The 22598-nt window shown below is 38.1% G+C and overlaps 1 protein-coding gene across 2 annotated transcripts in view; it reads left to right on the top strand.

Moving 5' to 3' along the window:
* The window catches only part of LOC148952328 (pro-neuregulin-2, membrane-bound isoform-like), a 188018-nt gene that overhangs the window by 154606 nt on the left and 10814 nt on the right, over nt 1-22598 (top strand). Inside the window, exon 6 of one of the 2 annotated variants that reach the window (XM_089088934.1) lies at nt 545-612. The exons of the other annotated variant lie outside the window; for it this stretch is intronic. Within the exon in view, the coding sequence (XP_088945060.1) occupies nt 545-612 (68 nt within the window). The remainder of the gene's footprint in view (nt 1-544; nt 613-22598) is intronic. 2 annotated transcript variants of the gene reach the window in all.

Raw genomic sequence — 22598 nt, 5'->3', positions numbered from 1 at the left:
AAAACACGTGAAACAGACACTCGAGAAAAGCAAAGACCAAATGCCTATTACCCGGTATCTTCCTATCTGACGCTGTATAAACAAGGGGTTTCTCACTCCGGGAACTATATTTAAACTTTAGTTTTTTGGGGCTTAGGAGAAAAAGGTACCTAGGTTAGGTTAGGTTACGTTTTTAATATATGCTATGCTTTACCCCCGCCCCCCTAATGTGCAAATATATAGCCGAAATCTGTTTCTAAAGTATTATATCTGTATCCTATTTTGTTATATTTCATTAGCAATAACCAAACTTCACTTCTCGCGTGTTTTACAACTAATAGAACAGTACCCATTTCCTTCTAAGCCCACCTTTTATTTAAGCGCAATAATGCCAATAGGCTGCCCCCACCTCTCCCATTGATCAGTCCTGGTTAAGTCTATGATTAACCAATGATTCCTATTTTTGAAACCTTAACTCCTAAGTGCTTTTTAACATTTGATTAGTGCTTTCGTAGTTGCTGCTATATCCCTACCCCTGTTTTATTTCTTTTTGTTTCCTATCCAGATATTCCAAGAGATCACTTGAGTCTAGATGCTACCCTACGGACCCTGGCATTATATTTGGGGAAATAGGTAATAACTCGCTGTATGCACTGTAGATAGCCGCTACTTTTTGACACTCTATACTCTCTTGGTATTTCTAATTTTCCATTTCTTTTACTGTTAAAGCTTTGTATTTAGCTATCAAGCTATAATAAATAATAGCAATAATTAAGTTATGAACATATCGTTATAATTGGCTTTTAACTATACAATTACAATTACCTTATCATTTCTTTTATCAGTACTATGGACTATAAGACGTGTAGCCGGAGGAGGTATATCTCCCAGCAAAACAAATATGAGTAATTAAACGAAAAGAGTCATCAAATGTGGCTTAAAAGATATTTTGTCCTGTTTCGTCCCACCCTTTAAAGAGGATTCTTACCTCTATTCTTCCAAGCACAGCCTTCCAGCCAAAATCTTGGCTATGCCTGAAGGCCCGATAAAGATCAATTTAATTGGTATTATTTTGATCTACGGTAATATTCTAGTTATTTTGGAATTTACCTATTCCCTCTATTTTACGGAACATAAAATTGGTATTTGAAGCTAAAATTGTATATTTTACGTTTAGATTTAAGAAATATTTTACTTTTAATTGACATATTGAATATCTTAATTTTAATAAGCCCAAACATTTAAGGTGACATATCATTGATGCCCGTATCATTTTTTTCAGAGGTGGAGGGGGCCGGCTGGAGGTAATAAACCAATGAAAGGTTTCCAAGGAAGGCAACCGTTCCAAATATTTTGCTTGCCAGAAAGATGTCATATTTACGCCCCATACTAAACGTTTGTGCGTTCGTTGTGCTTTTTGGTCATTTAACTGAGAGGAAGCAAATTTTAAGCCCCTCCTAAGTCAATTACCTCAGCCCCTGCCCTGGTGTGCATTTGAAAGTGCGGTGGAAAATAAGATGATATAGGATTTTGGATAGAATAAGATAATAGGAGGATTCTCTTTCTTTTAAGGAAAGACTAAAATTATTATTGTATTCGGTCTCATATATAATAATGATAAAGAATCTTTCCGTTGTTTCTATTTCTTCGAACATTTTCTGGCTATTTCATTGGCTGTTCTAGAACGGGGTTCTCTGGAAAAAGAAAGAAGTGCTCTATTAGTTTACTAATGCTGCTAAAAAAGCTAAAGCGGTTTAATAGTTAGCTATTTCTTTTTTTTACTCTGTGCTATCGCCATGAAGTTGTTTGCTCATGTATATAGCTAATGAAATAATTTCCTTGTTTACGTTTTAATTATCATTTGTACAGAGAAGATAGGGGGTGAATGACCTATAAAAACTGTCCGAAGATCTTGTTCGAGAAAACTCTGACAAAAGAACAGGATAAAATGGGCAGAAAATTTGAATTATTTTACCCAGAGCGATCTTTTTAACTCCCCTCCTCCAACACCAAAAAATCTTCTAGCAATCCCTAGTAATTATTTTGGCTGTGTGTAGTGAAGGCTGTTCTTATAATTCAAAGTACTGGTGACGTGGCAAAGCTTTAACAGTAATCTATGGCTTAGAACTCTGTCCATCTTCTCTTGGAATTTTTAAAGGGCATTAGTTTTTTTTATTCCTTGATGTAGAAATCTCTTGGGAAACCTCGATGATTTTTCTTGCATGCTATCATTGCCAACAGATTGCTAGTTGTTTATCATTGGCCACCCATGTTGAATAAAAATAATGTCTTATGTTAACTTCCAAAATATCTTGTAGTTATGGATCTTTACCCAGCATGTTTTTAACGAGCTCCACCTACCAATAACTAACCAGAGATAATGTCTTAATTTGTCTAGGTGTTAACAAACACGTGACTAAATGATAGAAAGCAACAATTGTTTCCTCCATTGTATACTAAAGAATATGGGCGTCAGAACAGATTGTTCCTTTGGAGGTAAAGCCTATTAAATGTTTTCAGGAAGAGGTCAAAGATTTGATTTTTTTTTCGTTGGAAAAGTCTCTTGTTTTTCCTCTTCCTACAAAATTTTGTTCACATTTTTTATAAGTTTAGTTTTCCAATAGAACAAACTTAACCGATACTCCTCCCCCCTGGTGGAACCCATAGAGAGGAACTTGCTCTGTCTGCACTAGAAAAGATTTTAAATTGTAACGGAGTCCAGCGATCTTTTCTACACGGATGCTTGCCATATACACGCTATGTTAGCCTCCCAAACCGCAAAGGTCCATATTGCTTGGTTTTTTTTTCTTTTTTTTCTATTGCCCTTCTTCCTCGAAAGAAAAGTCGTACCTTATTTTGGAATAACCTAAAAGTACCAACGGAGCAGACTATTTTAGGTGATATACTGTACTTGATATACGGTTCTTGATTTGGAAAAACGAATAGAAAGTTACTTTAGCTTATTTAACACTATTTACTAATGGAAAAGCTGCATATATTACTAAAAAAATACCCAAAACTGCTAGCACAGTAAGGACTATGTTGTCAAAAGCTGGAACTACTTAAAATACACCTTTGAAGCTTAGAAGACCAGTATTGTCTTAAGTATAATTCAAGGAATTCATTTTAGAAGACTAAGAGTTTGCACCCAAAGCACACTTTCGTTAATAAGCCCTCAGACGTAATCCTCTCCCGGGGTGGTAGAAGTGACAAGAAGGACAAGAAAACTGTTCTTTTCTAAGTCAAAGCATACTTGGTCGCTTCAGGGGGTGAAGTTGGGTTGTCCTGCTCGACTTGATCATGCTACTCCTGAATAATAGAGACTCTGGGATTACCACCAAGACGATGTGTTCAAGACGTCAAAAGGAAGACTCCAGTACTGATATTAGTACACACAAGCCATCTGGGAAAACAGAGTTTGTTACTTCGTATTCATCCACAAAAGGGAAACTGTTCTAGAGAGATAGGTTCAGCCAATCAAAGGAGGGGATTATCCTCTCGATCCCTACCCTCTTACGTTGATACTGGCAATTTCACCCTATCTTCAGTTACACAAGTGAGAAGAACTGGTCAATAAACGAAAAACTAAAACTTCTGATCATTTATTTAACATATCACGTTTGCTCAGTAATGTATCTTAAAGAAGTCAATTTAATTAACTGAAAAATTATAGCATCCAATGGAAAGGTCAAATAGCTGAAAACTAGACTAAACGATGAAAAATTTAGAAAGGTACAACTAACAATAATTAAAATCCTAAAAAAAATAACAAACCAAATGAGCAGTAGTTACCCTATCCAAAAAAACAGGTTTAGAAACAAAATCCAGGTTTAGAAACAAAATAAATATATATTCCAGGTAAAACCCATGTGGTTTTATTTGAGTCTGAATAATAGTCATATTTTCCGAATCAGTATCAACTGAAAATTTTTAAAGCTAAGTGTTTCCCTGAAAAGACGCGTACCTTCTTTATCCTGTATTACCGCTAGAACAATGATCAAGCAATGGAACAGGAAATTTGTATTCATAGAAATGAAAGAGTTTAGGATTGAAAAACAATGGTCGAGATAATAGGCCTGTTTTAACCCAAATTGTATGCAACTGGCACTACGTGTTGCGCCATCTGCGTTCGGCTCTCTTGACAGAGTCTAGGGAGAAAGCAGGACAAATAACAATGAGGAATTGGATTGTGGTCTAGGATGTAGTGACGGTCTTGTATATAAAAGACATCAAAGTATAATCACCTACGGAACAAGTACTGACAAAACTCCCCAAAAGTGACCCCGCGTACCTCAGCGCCTCTAGACGCAAAATGTTGTACTACTTAATCGCTCCGAGCCAAAGTACTTTGCTCCGGCCAATAATTATGCTAGAGCGTGATTCAGGCGACGAGTGACCGGGATGAATTGTGTAACTACACAATTTAGTTGCCAGGTTCGCATAGGTATACAAAGGGTCACTTTTTTTGTGTGGAGAGGATAGGTTTTGTCTGTACTTGTTCCGTAGGTGATTATAATTTGAAAAGACATTAACCCTGATTATTTGATAAAAAGACAAAAGAACAGTTGCTCCATTGAATATTTCCTCACCTCTTTTTGTCGATAAAACACATTTCAGCACATAATACATTTAAAACACATAAAACACATTCAGCTTTTTTTTATTCCTAGTAGTACTCTTGTTTCTCGATCGTTTGTTTTACTAGATGTGTTCCTTCTCAAAATCATCATCCGTTTTATATCTAATTCGCTGTTGGTTTTACTAACCGATTATGTTTTATCTTCGTTATGATTTAACTAATGATATTTGCAGACGGAGAGCTAGATGATGTATGCACCAGGGTTGCCAACTTTTTGTTCAATGAATATGTCCTTTGAGCATCCAAAAATGTGTCATTTTCAGCCAAATTATGTCCATATTTTGTCTATAATATGTCCATATTGAAATCTCAGAAACTACAACTTGTAAACCTCTTTCAAAGTGGTCAGTTATAATCAAATATAATAAAAACGGAAAAAATTCATTTAGTATTTAGTAAATACACATAAAATGAACTAGTGTGAAAGCACAAAAGTCATAAAAACATATAAACAGTAAAAAACTACTTATGAGAGCTTAAATCTCATCTTCCAACTAGAATTCCCCTTGACAGGTATGGTCAGCCTTTTCGCTTCTTTTGGTAGCTTTTTCCAATCAGAGGACTTCTTATGCATGTCATAAGGTACAATCCAGGAGTCAAACGATGTTGCGGAGAGCTAGATAAGCTGGGTTGCCCTTCAATCACTTTTGACTCTTGAAAAAAGCACTAGAACTTTTAATTTTCAATCAAATGAGCTCATTGCAAAGTTTCTAGGACAGCTCCTTCTATGCAAAGGGCCTTGGTCAGATTTTTTTTTTTTTATAGTAATACATTGTGCCCCCATCGCTCTTCACTTCAGCAGTACTATTCCGCTGCCTGTGACTTCTGGTGGTTTTGAGGTTTTAATCATTATAGGAATTTATATCTACTGAATTTATCTCTGGATTTTTATATGGTCTTTGGACTATTCTGAACAAAATGGTTGTCTCACTAAAGGGTGTCGGGGGGGGGGGCTAGTTGTCCTTATATGAATGTTGGATCTTAACAGGGAAATACAACTTTCAATTTCAAATCAAGTGAGCCCCATCTGAAATTTATAGACCACCCATTGCATAAAAACCCTATATACCCCCGGGCATAACTTACAACCCTTGTCCCAGGACTCTGGAGGGTTTTTCAACCGGAGGCGGTGTTATATATTCTTTGGACTCTTTTGTTTCAACAAAATGGCTATCTCAAAATTTGTGTCGGATACATCTAGAAAACAGAGGTCATGACGTCCCCAAAGGCATATTTATTGGACCTTTCAACAACACTGAACAAAATAGATGTGAACAAATTTTGTTTGGATGCTGGTTTTTGGAATGTAGACACGGGAGGGGGAGATGCTGTCCTCAAATCACTTTTGACTCTTTTAAAGGGCACTATAACTTCCAATTTCCAATCAAATAAGCCCTATTTGAAGTTTATACGACAACCCATTCCATAAGAACCTTATATGCCCACGGGGCATAGCTTAAAATCCTTGTGCTAGGGCTCTGAGGGATTGTGTCAGCCCTGAAGGCATTGTCATATGTTCTTTGGACCATTTTTAACAAAATGATTATCTAAAAATCTCTGTTGGATGCATCTAGGGAAGAGAGGACGTGGAAGGGGGGGGGGGGGCTAGTTGCCCTCTGACCATTTCTGGCTCTTAAAAATGGCACTAGAACTTCTGATTTCCAATCCAATGAGCCCCCTTCGAAGTTTATACGACCACTCCTTCCATAAAAATCTTATATATTAATAGTAGGGAACTAGTATAACTCGTAGCCCTTGCCCTGAAAACATTGAGGGGGAAGGGGGGTATCATTTACAAAAACATAATTTCTGGACGTTTCAAATATGCTGAACAAAATGGCAATACGAAAATTTTGATTGGACATGTTTGGGCAAATAAAGGGCGTGAGGGGGGGGGGGGCTGTTTGCCCTCTAATCACTTTTGATTCTTAGAAAGGGTATTCGAATTTTCAATTTCCAATCGAGCTGCTTTCGAAGTTTCAACGGCAACCCTTTCTACACGAAGGGCCTTGGTCAGAAGTAAAAAATAAATTGTGACCTTATCGCTCTTTCCTTCATTAAATAAAAAAAAAAAAAAAAAAAAAAAAAAAATTCGAATTAAAGTAAGGATCCAAATTAAAACATAAAACGAACAGAAATTATTATGTATATGAGGGGGGCTGCTCCTTCCTCAATATCCCTCTCTTCACGCTAAAGCTTTATAAGAACTTTTAAAAAAGGTTTTGATTCAATTACACGGTCCTTGTGTTTCAAGAATCGTTCATACAAAAAGGAGACAAAAGGTCGAACATTAGCGTACAGAGGGGATATTGAGGAGGGGGTAGCTCCCGTCATATACAGAATAATTTCTGTTTGTCATAAGTTTAAATGTCACTCCTTACCTTCAGTAGAAAAAAAGTTTTTTATTAGTTTTGGATCTTTTTTAGATAATCCCAGGAAATTCACCCCCTATGTGGAAAATCCCCCCTCGAAAAATTCCTCTATATAAAGTTCCTCCCATGTAAAATTCTTCCACCCAAAAATTACCCTCGGACAATTCCATCCCTGCTGCAAATTCTTCCCATATTTTTTTTCTTACGACTCCGCCAGAAAAATACTCCTTAGCATACTTTTATTTAAAGAAAGGCTTGTTTTTATTTAATTTCTGATCCTTTTTATGGTCATTGGAGAAGAACCCTGTGTGGAGAATATCCCTTCCCCAAAGTTTCTCCTGCAGAAATTTTCCATGGAGAATTTCTCCTGGTGATAATTCTCCATGGCAATGTTCTCCCGTGGAAAATTCCCCCCTCCTATAAAGATCCCCCAGAGAATTCCAACTCCACTGAAAACTTCTCCCCGACAATTCCCTCAAAGCGTCTCCATATGTACAATGCAATGGGATCAACAACGAAAAATTAAGACAAATAATACAAATTTTGTATGCAAATTCTGGCAAATCCCCATGTAAAATTTCCCCTGAAAAGTTCACCCCCCCCCCAAACCTCCATCCTAATGGGAAATTCTTCACGTAGAAAATCCATCCCCAGAAGATCTACTTCCCCCGTTGGAAAATGTTGGTATACTTCCCTATAACAAATACTATATGTAAAGAATGGGCAAATTTCATAACTTGCCGCCCTTCCTCTGGTGGTTCTGAGGGGTCATGTTATCTCCAAAGACATATCTATTGTACTTTTCAACTATACAGAACAAAATGGTCATTTCAAAATTTTGATCGGACGACTTTCAGGAAAAAAGGGCGTGGGATGGTGGCTAGTTGTCCTCAATTTTTTTATCACTTAAAAAGGGCACTAGATCTTTTAATTTTCGTTTGAACGAGCCCTCTTGCGATATACCAGTACCATTGGTTCGATGCGATCACCCTGGAAAAAGCAACAACAACAAATAAACACGAATCCATGATCCTTCATCTGGCAAAAGCTAAAAAAATTCAGATTTTATAGATAGGAGCTTGTAACCTCTACAGTAGGGTTCTCTGATACGCTGAATCTGTTGGTGTGATTTCCATTGAGATTCTTCGACTTTTAAGGGAGTGTTTTTCACCTTTTTTGAAAATTTGGCAAATTTTCTCAGGCTCATAGCGTTTGATGGGTAATATTAAACTTAATGAATATTATATATTTGAAATCAAAACCATAAGATAATTCTTTTGATACATCTACTGATATCAAAATTGTTTCCCGACCATCAAGAATCCAAATTTTTCCTTTCGTTAACTTTTAATTTTCATTTAGCAATACTTGATAAACAGATAGACGGAAGCCTGACTATTGGAAGCCGGAAGCGTAAAAACAAGGAGAAATAAAATCATTTATAGATGAAAGAATACAAACTTGTAAAGAATTTCAAGAATATTTGCAGATAGTTGTCTTCGGGAAAGAGTAAGCAACTCCGAAAAACGCAGTATAAAATGTAAAAAAAAGTAGAAAGTAAGTAGTTAAGTAAATTTAGTGCTAGATAAGTAGTTTTATCACTACTTGGGTGAAAAATGATACTTTTGTTTTTTTTTACAAAAATATGTGTCCAGCAGGGAAATATTCTGTTTTATTGTATTAATTTGGAAAATATGTCCATTTTATGTCCCAAATTACTAAAATATGTCCCTTATTTGCCCTATTATGTCATTATGTCCCTGCACATTGGAATATGTCCTTTGGACATAAAATATGTCCAGTTGGCAACCCTGGTATGCACTTCAACAAATGTTCCTTCGTTAGATAGCATGTTAAAGGGAAACACGAAGTTTAGACTTGAAATTACTGTATAGAATATTGAAATCTGTTTTTAAAGATAAGAACGATTCCTAGCAAAAATGTATGGCCAAGATAAATGAAAATTGCCGTATCCTTTTATATATTTTCCATGTTAAGAAGGCGTCTCAATTTGGTAAACTGCTTCATTTACAAAGAGAATTTCAACATATACTGAGACAGTATTTCACAAAGTCTATTTATACTATTATGACTATCTATGAACTATACTGTTATGACAAATTACTTACTTACTTTCGGCGGGAACCAGACGATGAACTGTCCTGCCTGGCACAAAAGGATCTTGGAATGACTTCCAACGACCACTTGGACCTGTCGGCTGCAGCTTCTGCGGCGATCTTCAGCCAGTCTTTGTCCCATCTCCGACCGTGTCTCCTGAATCCTCCCCACGGTTCCAGGTCCTCCTTGTATTTTTGCCACAGGTTCTTCTTTTTTCCTCCTGGTTTACGTTTCCAGGAGGGGGCTGGTCAAACAGTTCGTGGTAACGAACTGTAAGTAAGGAGCGACCCGGCTCAATGGTAACCGAAACTCTAGAAAACGGTATTTTGATACAAATAGATACATCAAAAGAATCAGATTTTAATACTGGTTTAAAATATATAAATTTCATTAAGTTTAGTCACACTTATCACAAGCTACGCGCAAGAGAAAAATTGGCTGATTTTCGAAAAAGGGGGGAAAGGCCCCCTAAAAGTTGTAGAACCTCAAGTAAAATCACACAATCAAATTCCGTGTATCATAGAACCCTACTGTAGAGATTTCAAGCTCCCATCTACAAAAATGTGGAATTTTGCATTTTTTGCCAGAAGAAAGATCACGGGTGCGTGTTTATTTGTTTGTTTGTTTTGTTTTTTTTTCCCCAGGGGTGATCGTATCGACCCAGTTGTCCTAGAATATCTTGGGAGGGCTCATTGGAATGGAAATTAAAAGTTCTAGTGCCCTTTTTAAGTGACCAAAAAAATGGAGGGCAACTAGGCCCCCTCCCATGCTCATTTTTTCCCAAAGTCACCTGCTCAAAATTTTGAGATAGCCATTTTGTTCAGCATGTTCGAAAATATAATAAGTATGTCTTTTAGGATGACTTAATCCCCCGAAAATCCAGGGGGGAGGGCTAAAAGTTATGAACTTCACCAAATGTTAACATTTAGAATTGGTTATTTGGAAGCATACAGACCTGTTCAGGGGAGAATTTTGCTGGTCGTGGGGGGGGGGGGGGGTGGGTCGGGGGTTATGTGGGAGGATATTTAAATGAAGGAAGGTTTAATGGGGGGAGGGACAGTGCTATGAAGGGGACGCCGGACTTCCCAGCATTATTTTAAAAAAGATCAGAAATTTAATATAAAAAAACAAGTATTTCAACTGCAACATCGAAACTTTAAATGAACAGAAAATATTACATATATAATTGGGTTCACCCCGTAGTCAATGCCTCGCTCTTTAAGCTAAAGATTTTTTAGTACTTTCATAAGAGCTATTTATTCTAATTAATGGACTTTGTGATTAAACGCTCATTTTTAAAGAATTGGAACAAAATTCGAACTTCAGCTTAAAGAGCAAGGTATTGACTAGGGGGTGAACCCCCTAATAAACGTATTAAAAATATATGAATATAGATGAGTAGAAGGGCCTTATTGACTACAGAACGAACACCCTGCTGCCATCTACAATTTAGTTTAATGCTGACGGGACATAATTTATTCAAGGATTATCGATCGAGTCTAATGTGGGTGTGTCAAGGTCAATCGATCTGCTGTTGTTTGGCCACGTGCAAATGACATGCGGGGTGATTTACATAATCGATGGGGGGATTATTGATTCACGAGCGTGGGGAATTATGAAACAATATGATCGTAGAGTCCCTAGGGAGAAAGATTACGTAATCGCTCAATAGCCTCTTTTTCCAAGGTCGATTTATTTGCTGTTTTTCTCGGCGAGCCTGTCCCTGAGAACTTGATTTACATAATCGCTAGGGGAAATTATTGATCCACGACGGTGACATTAATAAACAGAACTGGATTCATTTTTATTTGGCTAGCCTGTCCTGAGAAATTGATTTACATAATCGATAGGGGAAATTATTGATTCACGAAGGGGACATTATGAAACAAACATGGCTTCATTGTTGTTTGGCTAGCCTGTCCTGAGAACTTGATTTACATAATCGCTAGGGGGAATTGTTGATTCACGAAGAGGGAATTAAGAAACATTAAGGCTTCTTTAATCTTTAGGCCTGAGGGATTTATTTATTATTGTTGTTTTGGACAAGTGCATGCTAGGGGTGAATGTCAAGGTGTCCTGGAACAGGAAACAGTTAGATCACGTGTTTCCTTCTCAGCCAATCATCGAGTCGGAGACATCCTCCTTCTCAGCCAATCAGAGACATGCTTACATATGATTTCCACGTTACATAACAATTCACCCTTGAGATTTCGTATATAACGGGTATGCAATGTGATTAAATTATCAGAAAGTTCCAGAACACAGTTAAAACAACTAGAATGGATACTATTGATGAAGTTGAAGTCTTGGCAACTACAATTTACCATGTAAGTTCTGTTTTATTTTCAAAATTATTTTCCGTGGTCACCCTCTACTATCTTCGGGTAACCCCCCCCCACCCCCTATACAAACGCCACTATATGATGTTCATACTCGATAAAAGGCGTAAAATACGCTCTTTTTTCGGTACGTAAACCCCATCCTTCCTTCCCCCTCTGTTTACGACCACAATTCTGTTTTTGATAAATTCCGTATCTTATCTAAAAGCAGCTGTCAACTTTCTGTCAATCCCTTAATATAGTGTTCTCACCACTATGGCTTGACTTACAGATTTCTTGCAACGATTTAAGTATCTGATAATTGCTTACACCCCTATATAGTATATCCGGCTGTGCTAAATCCATATGAATTTTGATAGCAAAAGCTTCCGATGAAAAAAAATGATACTTTTCCACGTTAAATTAAAAGCAGTTTCGCGAGAAAAGAGACTGTCAAGTCTAACACCTCCATTGCAAGGTGAAAACAAACTGTTTCTTAGCGTGAAAAGTAAGGGGGCTTGAGTTTAAGAAAAAGATACATTGCTCTATTATGCGTAAATTGAATAGCATTTTTACCATATCTTTCGGTGGTGGGGGAGGGGATATTTTTCCATGTCTTTTATCAGGGATATTTTCCGTGGGGTTATTTTCCGTGGTCTGTTTTTTTCTGGGGGGTGTGATAAATAGACAAACTCGGCCGGCCTTTGCAAGGGTCAGTGAGTCGTAATTCGACTGTATCAGAGTCAAAAAGGATGATATTTGTAAAAGCAACTAAATTTTTTTAACTATTGGGGTTAATTTTAATAGAATTTTTTAAATTTCTTGCGGGGGGGTGGGACTGGTTCTTTTACCATTTCTTTTTTCTCAGTGATTTGTTCAGTGGGCTGTTTTTCTGGGGGTGTGATAAATATAAAAACAATGCCAGCTTTTGAACGGATCAGTGATCCGTAAGTCTAAGATTCAAAAGGATTAGTACTATTTCGGTGGTGTGGAGGAGGTTTTTGTCCTTGACTTTTCTCAGGGATATTTGCGATGGGGTTATTTTCATTGGTTTGTTTTTTTCTGGGGGGTGTGATAAATATATAAACTAGGTCGACTTTTGAATAGTTCAGTGAGCCGTAATTCTTCTTTCTCAGATTCAAAAAGGATGCAATTAGTATATTTCACGAAATTTTTTTACTTTTTGCTTTCTTAGTGATAAACTAAACAAAATTGCATGGATGAGGGTGCTAACTTTCTTTCTGTAAAAAAGGGGGCAAATTATTTAGATACTAACTTTTTCTCTTCTTTTTAAGGACAATTGTGAAGAATGCATACCCCCTCCACTCAAGAAAACAAAAGTGAACGAGACAACCACCATACAGTCCGGTCAAAAACCGAAAAGAGAATGGATGGCTTATCATAATAAGGAGAATCCAGCCAACTCATCTATGCACGACCATGAAATAGCAGACACAGACGCACAAGAACATAGCGACGCCGTTCCATACACCCTCCAACGCTCGCGCCCCAGACCTTCGAGCACCCAATTGCAGCTGAGATATAAAAATATACGCGTTATTACCTCTATCTAAAGAAATATCTATCAATATCATCCAACTTATATAGGCCTTTTTCCACATGCAAGATTTTCGAACCCTGCATAAGACCATATCTCAGCAAGACTCTTGAATGAATATTTCTCCCCACAGGAAGTATATTGTTCTCCCTTTTTAATCACGTCAAGTGCATGCAGTCGCTCTTGTTATAAATTATATTAGTGAGGACAAAAAAAGGCAATATATTCTGGTATTATCTGTTTTTTATAGTTTCAATTTCTATATAAATGTTTGCCTCGCCTTAAATATATAAATATAATAAAAAAAAAACTTTATATATGACGGATTTGTTTATAATTAGATGATATGGGTATTCTTTTCAAATACTGTTTTTTTTTTCCACCCAGAATAAAAAATTTATTAATATTAATATTTTTTGGGTTGATGGTTTCTAGAAAAAAAAAACCAAAATTGTACTTTTTGTTTTTTTTATAGATATTAGAATATTTGCATTTTGGTCGCGGAGTCGGGGGGGTGCTGGAAGGCAGGGAAGTGACGGGAGATGTGCCCCGGGCCCGGGACGTGCCAAAGGGATTTGACACGGCCAGAGACCCCTCGTGCGAATAGAGCCGGGCACTAGAAGCAACACAGAGATGTGCCACGGGGTCGAGAAGCTTCCCAGGTTATGCCACGGGTTAGGGAAGTACCAGCGAGATGTGAAACGTGCCCGGAAAGCTTCACAGAGATTCGCAAAGCTCAAGCGAGCCTGGTGGGCAAAGGGAGGGTGGGGTGGGATAGTGAGTGAGAGGTGGGGGGGGACACAAAGAGGTAAAATTGTCCCGAGTATTGTCCCCGAGAGGCACCCCGGACCAGGGAAGGCACCACCGGGTTGTGTCACGGGTTAGGGAAGTATCACGGGAAGCACCAAAAAAAAAAAAAAAAATTTGAACACTTTGAAAATAAGCTATTTTTTTTTTTGAACAAAATCAAATTTCAATCTTCCATGTAAAGCGGCGTTTTAGTTTTGATTTATCTTATATTCAGTTGGATTTTCCTTAAGTTGAATTAAACAAATTCTAATATTCTCATAATGCTACTAATACAACTACTAAAAGCTGACTTTAAATAATAATTCAAATTTTAAAAGCAGTAGGTGTGATTTGAACACTTTGAAAATAAGCTATTTTTCATTTATATGTTGGTCCATTGGTCCCCTACTCACCATCGAGTGAAGAAGAGGAAGAACAAATTCTAACACCGCCCGAGGAGTTTCAGGGCAATGACTGGCACATTATCATTTATGTACCTGAGAATCTTGATGAGTTTTTAAACGAGTTTCTTTTAAATGTAGATAATAGCACTGTTGAACAGGGGGGCTTGAGCCCAAAAACAGTGCAAATTTTAGAGTATTTCCAACGGTACTGAACAGGTAACCCTCAAACCTCCGATACCCTCACGACTACACTTCAAACAACTGAAGTGGAGCATTCGCCTGATATAGTTGACCAGCTTGGGGGCGGGGTTCAGATACAAGAGGGGGAGGGGGGTACAACTCTCCCAGACTTTCAGCTGTCCAACAGAATTTTAAATAATATAGTTGTTTTCACTGCAATGTTTGGTGACCCTTTTAATTCGCTTTTGTGTGGTAATTTTGTTTTTGACCCTATAGAAATTGTACACAACTATGTAGACAAAATTCGTGCACTTCTGGAGAATCAAATTCAGTTGTGGGGGGGTAGGGATTCAATTAAGGTCTCAATTGTTCTAAAAGTTTTTTATTTAAATGAGGGGAAAAGCGAAGTTTATTATCATTTTGTACATTCCGAGATGCGTGTGGTTTATCCAAATTTTGAAAATTTTGGGGGTGTCTTGACTGAGTGGGTGGATCAAATTATAACGCATCTTGAGAACTTTACTGAAAACGGTAGTGGATCTCTAGTTCTTTTTGTTGAAAATTTAAGCGTAAATATTTGTAAATTTAAGAAAGATTTTATTTTAAGAGGGGGGGCAGGTGGGGGGTCTGAGAGGTCAGTAGTTTTAAAATATAATCCAGATCTAGTAGGTTGTCAAGGTGTCCAGAAGATCTGTTTTGAAACAAATCAAAAGTGTTTCCGATATGCTTTCCTCATCTCAGCATTCGAGCTTCTAGCTCAGGACGCTACCAAGAAGAATTTAGACAATTGGGCTGTACATGGGAAGGAAGGGTCCGTTTTCCCAGTTGTAGATTTTTCGTGTTTAGAGGGGAAATACCCAGTAACGCTTCGAGCCATTGACATGTTTGAAAGGGCTAATGCCCACTTGAATATCGACGTTACTATGATACAATATGAAACTGAATTTGAAAATGGAACTCGCTCCAAAAAGAAGGGAGTGGTTTTCCCTGTACGGGCTCCGTCAGTTGATTTGGTTAAACACTGGGTTTGGTTGTTATACACACCACCTAGTCAACCGAACACAATCGGTCATTTTAATCCTATCACTGACATTAGTAGAGTTCTGGGGGAGGGTAAGACATAGGGGGCCCGTTTCTACTGTCCAACATGTCTCTCTAGATTTTGGACTGAACTAAAGTTACAAAATCACATGAAGCATTGTAGCCGGCACGGCTATCAGACAGTGGAAACAGTTTCAGGGGAGAGGGCAATTTTACGTTTTAAAAATTTCCAGAACACCCTTCTCCAGTGCAACAAAATATCTGGAGACTGTGAGGCTAAATTAGTGGTAGTGAACGACCCACTAGTTCCAAACCGGTTCAAAGAAAATCAGTCCGCAGTAGTCTACTACGCCTACACGCAACGAGATAATTCTAACCCCCTGCAGGTGTTAGAAATAGTTGAGACCTGGGATGAGCGGGACGAGTGCATGGTCAAGATATTGACTAAACTGAGTGGCACGGATAATGGTGCTTTTTCTCGTTTGATAATTATGCATTATCCTAGGGTGTTTTCTGCTGAGAATCCTCTGGCGATTGAAAATCAAAAATTTTGTTGGGTTTGTAAGGGGGAGTTTACAGAGGAGGGGGATAAGGGGACTAAAGGGAAACGTGGGGGGAGGGGGAAAAGTTAGAGATCATGACCATTTGGGGCAGGAAATTTCCTCGGGGGCTAGGAATTTGAGAGGGGGGGCGCATCAATAGCGTAATTTAAACGTGACCCAACATTGTTTTATCCCAGCTTACATTCATATTTCAAATTATAATTTGAAATTTATTGGACAAGCACTGTCACGTATGCACAGGGAGGGAGGGGAAGAAGATTGTCCATGGGTAAATAGTTCATTGACCTATAGCATTATACCCAAATCATCGGAAACTTTTCTGCTTCTCGAGGTTAAATGGCAGGCAGTTGATAATGGGCGTAAATGTTGTAATAAAATAAGTTTTTTAGATTCCTTTAGTTTTTTCCCCAAGGAATTGAATCAATTGATTCAAGTGCAAAAAAGTGACAATTTTGATAGCTTTCCCTTGCTTAAACAGCACTTTCCAGACAGTGAAATGTATGACCTGTTGACCTGCAAAGCTATATACGCATACGACTATTACTGTTCTGGTGCACGCTTAAGTGAGGAGAAACTACCTCCAATTGAAGCTTTTACAATTCACTGACCAACAGTGAATGCACAGCCGAGGAGTATGAGTTTGCCAAGAAGGTGTGGTCCAAGGGGGATTGTAAAAATGGGTGGGATTATTGTAGACTGTACTTGGCAAGTGACGTTCTAACTCTGTTGGATTGATTCTGTAAGAAAACAGACCAGATCTATTCAGAGTTCGGGTTAGATATAGGATACTATTTTTCCACGCCCCATTTAGTAATTTATTTAATTTTAAACATTACCAGGGAGGACATAGGCCGAATCACTGACATAGATCTGCACCATTGTGTTGAAAGTTCAATGCGGGGGGGGTCTGTTTTTCATGGGGACCGTGTCTTATCAACCGATCCGAGCGGACACAGCAGCACCGGTGCAAAGTCAAATGCAGTGTTCTTGGACATGAACTCATTGTACCCCTCGGCAATGTCCAACTACTCTTTGCCTTGTGGGAACTATCAATGGCTTGAGAATCCTTGTGAGGTCCCCGACATTACCACAGTCGATGACAACGGGTCACAAGGAGGGCTCTTTGAAGTTGATGATCTCATTCCGCTGGCGCGTCACGACTCAGTCAAAGATTTAGTTTGTCTCTGTATCACTTGGCCCGGGAGCTGAGACTCTCTGAGTCCCTACAATCAGTCAGTGGTGGAGGATCTGGGGATACATTGGACTCCCTCCAAACATAAACTGATTGCTGATTTGGATCATACAGATATGATCTTTGTTCACCAGGTGCTTTGGCAAGGGATGGTGAAAAATGTCTTAAAGATCACCAACATACATCGGTTAGTTCAGTTCAATCAGCAAACTTAATTGAAATAGTTTGTTGATACTTGTGTATCTAAACGCACTAGGGCAAATTCAAAGGTGGAGAAGTAAATGTATAAGCTCTTCATAAATTCAGCGTGTGGCAAAATGTGTGAGAGCGTATGGACCAGATCTCGCTGAGATATCGTGACTGACCCGCGCGAGGGGGCACGAATTAGTACCAACCCCACTGGTACCTTGTTCACGAGCATAGAGAACGGCATGGTTCTTCTAGACAGGCGAAAGCGAAATGTAGTACTGAACAAGAATATCGCAGGTGGTAGTTCAGTACTGGAAATTTCAAAAAAGCTCATGTTGTCGTTCTTTTACAATGTGTGCAAGGTGCAATGGCCACGGGAGGGGGAGGTTCAAGTTTACTATGGTGATACAGACTATCTGCTGTTAAAGATAAATGGGCCTGAATTGGATTTATTGGGTGATTTGCAAAAGGGGGAACACATCAGCTCGCGGATGGATTTTACCAACTGGAATCCATCCCTCTACCCCGAGCTAGTGAAACGTCAAGCCCCCAACCAACTATTAATGTTAAAATAAGAGACGGGGAGTGATTTGATATCCAGGGGGTGTTCCCGGGTCCCAAAGTCTATTGCGTGGAAACTCATAGTGGGGAAGAAAAGAAGGCGTGTAAAGGGGTGCCTACACATTTTGTAAAGAGCAATTTCAACATGAGTGTGTACAGAGACTGTGTAGAAAGTAGCCTAGTGCCGAGAGCACAAGTGCTTGTAATTCTCTCTCTACAGAATAAAAATTATGCTGTGAGAGTGGAAAAGAATGCAATTTCATGTATATCCGACAAGGTCTATGTGCTCAAGAATGGTGTGACTGTCATCCCACACGGCCACTCTCGTATTTCAGATCGATTTGAATGCATTGACTATTGCAATCAACTTGGTTTGGATAAATTAACCTAACCTGACACTAACCATCATCACCTAACCCTAACCTCGACAGACCGGAACCTAACTCACCTGTTCATCTAACCCAAGCACTAACCCAAGCACAAACCCAACCACTACACCACGCCCCTGTAGTAGCATCGCAGTGACGGCACCTAGTCTTTGTCGCCCCACCGCCCCCGGGGGAAAGAGGGGCCCTTCCCGCGGCCACCCAGGGGGAGGGGGCCCGCCCGCGGCCGGCCGGCCTTCGGCCCCGCGGCCCCCGGGGGGGGGGGGGACCCCATTTTTAAATTCACCGTAAGGTTCAACTGTGCTAGTTCATGTTCCCTGAGTGTGTGTGTATTTTTTTTTGTTGTACAAAAAGTGTTATTGTATAGAAAAGTGTTTAAGTTGAAAAAAAAAAAAGTGTTGTACAGAAAAGTGTTGTTGATGATGGAAAAAAAAGTGTTTTTTTTTATTGTACATAAAATGTTTTTAAATAAAAAAATTTATTATTTATAAATTTTCATAATTGCCCTGTGCTCCTGTTGACTGAATATATATTTTTAATGTTTACACTCGGAGAAATTTGTCAACTGTTCTTGTTGAACAAGTGTTATTATTTTTATTGTTGTTTATGTTGACTGCACAAATATTTGTTTTCATGCAGTGTCGAAATAAATGCTGCCGTGAAATATTGTTTTTTTTGTTCTTGAATAGATAGATCTACGGGGAAAATTATTACTTATTCATTGAGCACATATGATTTACAGTTAGTTACAGTCAGGCTGTTGCCCCCAACAGCAACATGTATAAATTTAAAACACCCTTCAGATCGTTTCTGTGTGGACCGTCAATGTCGGGGAAAACAACACTGTTAGCTAGAATAATTCAAAATTGCGATAAAAATTTTTTGGCGAATCCGAAAAAAATCAACTATTGCTATAGTATTTGGCAAGTCCTATGATATAATAAAAAAACTTGCAACAACCAGAGCACTACAATTAATACGAGGACTTGATGTTTTCAATAGTATTGAATCGAACACTTGTTTGGGTATTGATGATTTGGCTGAATCCATTGAACAGTTCTCACAGGAAATGCTACAACTGGTCACCAGTCGCTCCCATCATGAACACATTTCCGTTACCAGAGTTCTACACAATCTGTTTCATCAGAGCAAATGTATGCGAACCATTGCATTGAATTGCACTGTTTATATTATCTATCGAGTCGTGAGGGTTTAGATCGAGCGCCAAAATATCCATAATCCGTTAAAAACTCGTACCCCAAAAAGTAGGGTTTACTCCTACACTCCAGTGACTATCAAGCCATACGGTTACATTTTGATTGATCTTAATCAGAACACGCCCGAGGATCTACGTTTAGTCACAGACATTTTCAACACTTAAATTACAGTATATCTTCCGGTGAACAGTAGAAAAGACTAACAGTCGACATTATGACACTGAAGAAATTACACGAACAACAGCATTTGTTTTCTATTTCAAGTACTTCAAAACCGTTGCTAAGGAAGGATACACTCAAAAACGGTGTTGACAATGATTTCATTCATCTAATATCAGAACTTTTGTTTAAATTTAACTGAGAGCAATTTTCAACTGCCAGATGGTGTTAGACAACAGACAAAGCAACATCGTTCCACTGTACGCGCCTTGGCTTGTAAAAACAAGGGGAAAATTTTAAAAGAAAACGGCTCCTTCAGGCGGGCGGTAGCTTTTTCACACTTTTACTACCGATAATTGCAGGACTTTTAAACAGTTTTCTATAGTGAAAGAATGGCAAAACACTATAAATTGAAACCATTTAAACTTGTTATCTCACCCATCGAACATTTTGAAGACAATCTAAGTAAATTCATTAATGATGAGAATATTGCCGACGACAAAAAACTGCTTTTACTTCAAGATGCATTGCGACGTGTGGAAAAACATACACCTGCTCGTGAGAGACCTGCCCTCGTCGTCGATCCATCTCCACCTGAAACATCTCCTCAAGATTCTGCAGCAGTACCAAATGAGAGGGACTTGAATTCGAAAGTATTGAAAATTGGAAACCTAGTGAAACTCACCTACCGAGAACAGATTAAAAAAGTATTCTCCTATCTAGTGATGGAAACTGGTGGTGTACATCAAGTTCAATTCGAGAGCACATGGAAACAAATTATAATACAGAGGAAAAGTTATATTCTAGTTGATTTAATTTTTGTTATGGTGACTAATCTTAAAGGACTTTGATCCTTTGAAAATAATCTCTACACCTTTATATTTGCAATAAACTTCCCCAAAAGTCTTATTGTCAATAATCAAATTCTAGAGAAACTAAGAGAATATAGTCCTCCAACAACACAAACATCATTTAAAAAAGAAGAAGAATTTGAAGATACTATCAGTAACAGTAATGAATTTATAACACTTTTGGTTGCTATTCAAAACTGGAGACAAATTGATTCACCCGTCAGTGTTCGAAAAGGGAGTTGAAATTACACTACATGTTTACACTCAAACGGGCTGAAGTTTTGTAAGGCGTTTTTTAAAATATTGGGGAGTTGGGGAGTTTAAGGCCTCCCAAAATTCTTCCCAAAGCTGTGCCAAGCACCACCACCATCACATTGAAAAATGTAAAAGAGTCTCTAGAACGTGAGCCGAGTTACGCACTACATCGTAATCACAGGCTTCACAGTAAAAAATATCGACAAACTAACGACTTTGTCCCTGTGGATATAATGCAATTGGATATATTAACTCTGGACACACTACAACGACGTTACAATGTCCCCTACAAAGATATTCGAGTGGCGCTCGGTGTCTGTAGTCGCTATGCACATGCCAGTCCACTGCTGTCAAAAGAGGTGTCGAAGGTGCAAAGTGCATTTAAAGTCTTCTCTAACACGATTCATATATAAAAATTCAATCGGTTCCTAGCATTGAATTTGTTAATCCTCAAGTGCAAAAGATTCTTTTGAAATTTAATATACCACTTTATCTTAGTCACAGCTAAATAAAGGCTGCAGTGGCTTAATTATTAATAAGAACTATTCGTATATTAATTTCAATATATTTCACATTTAAAAATACATATGCTTATATTCCTGATTTAGATAAAATCATGCAGATATATAATCATCGACCCCCTCGATCTCTGTCTAAATCCACCACACCGGCTGTTCACTACAATGAAAATAAATTTTATGCTTTTCTAAGTCAAGACTCAATGTTTGACCAAGAGAAAAAGAAGAATAAAAAATTCAATGTTGGTGATACTGTTTTAATTAATATAACCTCCAATAATTTCGAAAAGGGGACTTATTTGTGTAGAACTTAGCTTTTTAAAGTGTCTAAAACCCTGTACACCATAACCATATCTTAACGACTGCGAGACACCAAGGATGATGAGATTTTCGGTGGTTTTTATGAATATGAACTGCAAAAAGTTAGAAACACTAGTGAAAGTTATCAAATTGAAAAGATATTAAAGAGACGTTCTCATAGGAGCAAGAAACAGTTGCTTGTTCGCTGGCTAGGATACAACTCAGATTTTAATTCTTGGGTCAGTGCTGAAGATATTGACAATGCCCAATGATTTCTATGTGACTTTTATGTCCAATGTTTCTGATCCTCTCTACAATGATCTGAATAGAACAAGTGATTTTTGAACGAAACTCTCCCCCACCATCAAATTCAATGACGAACAGTATGAAGTGACTCTTTTCGACTGTATTCTTAAAAATACATATGAAATCCTAAGAAAGAATCTTAAATATGAAATAAAATTAGACCCTATGATTGGCCGCCACCAACAGGTGATCAAGAACAAATTAAAAAAATCAATTGGAATTATTATACATATATTGAATTACCCTACGAGGAGCTCACCTGTATGAATGATTTATGTCGTACTATCAATAAACCAATTTCCGCTCATAAAAAGGGAGCTTTTCATTTCAAATGTTCGAAGGAGGAGTACAAGATCTACATTAGTTCACCTATTGCCAGCGACAATGTTATTCTCAATTATACTCTAAAGGATGTTCTTGGCTTTAAACTCAATATACTCAATGGTAAAAGTGCGGGAAACTCTAATTTCATTTTCGCTGACTACCCGTCAGCCTTTTCCACATACACTTGTATATTTTTCTATGATTCTTTTGTTGAAACTTCTCGGGTTGGTAACTCAAATGTTCCCCTCCTACGAGTTCTCGAACGAAAAACCAATCAAGAACATATTCATCACTACAATATAAAGCATCTCCAGTATATTCCCGTAAACACGTCCTATTTGGAACTCTGTCAGTTAACACTAAGAACCGAATTGGGTGA

Source organism: Artemia sp. Qi Xiang Cuo, chromosome 5 (assembly GCF_049724085.1).
Source record: "Artemia sp. Qi Xiang Cuo chromosome 5, ASM4972408v1, whole genome shotgun sequence".
Classification (NCBI taxonomy): Eukaryota; Metazoa; Arthropoda; class Branchiopoda; order Anostraca; family Artemiidae; genus Artemia; species Artemia sp. Qi Xiang Cuo.
The sequence above is the reverse complement of the archived record's forward strand: the minus strand, read 5'-3'. Positions and strand labels throughout refer to the sequence as shown.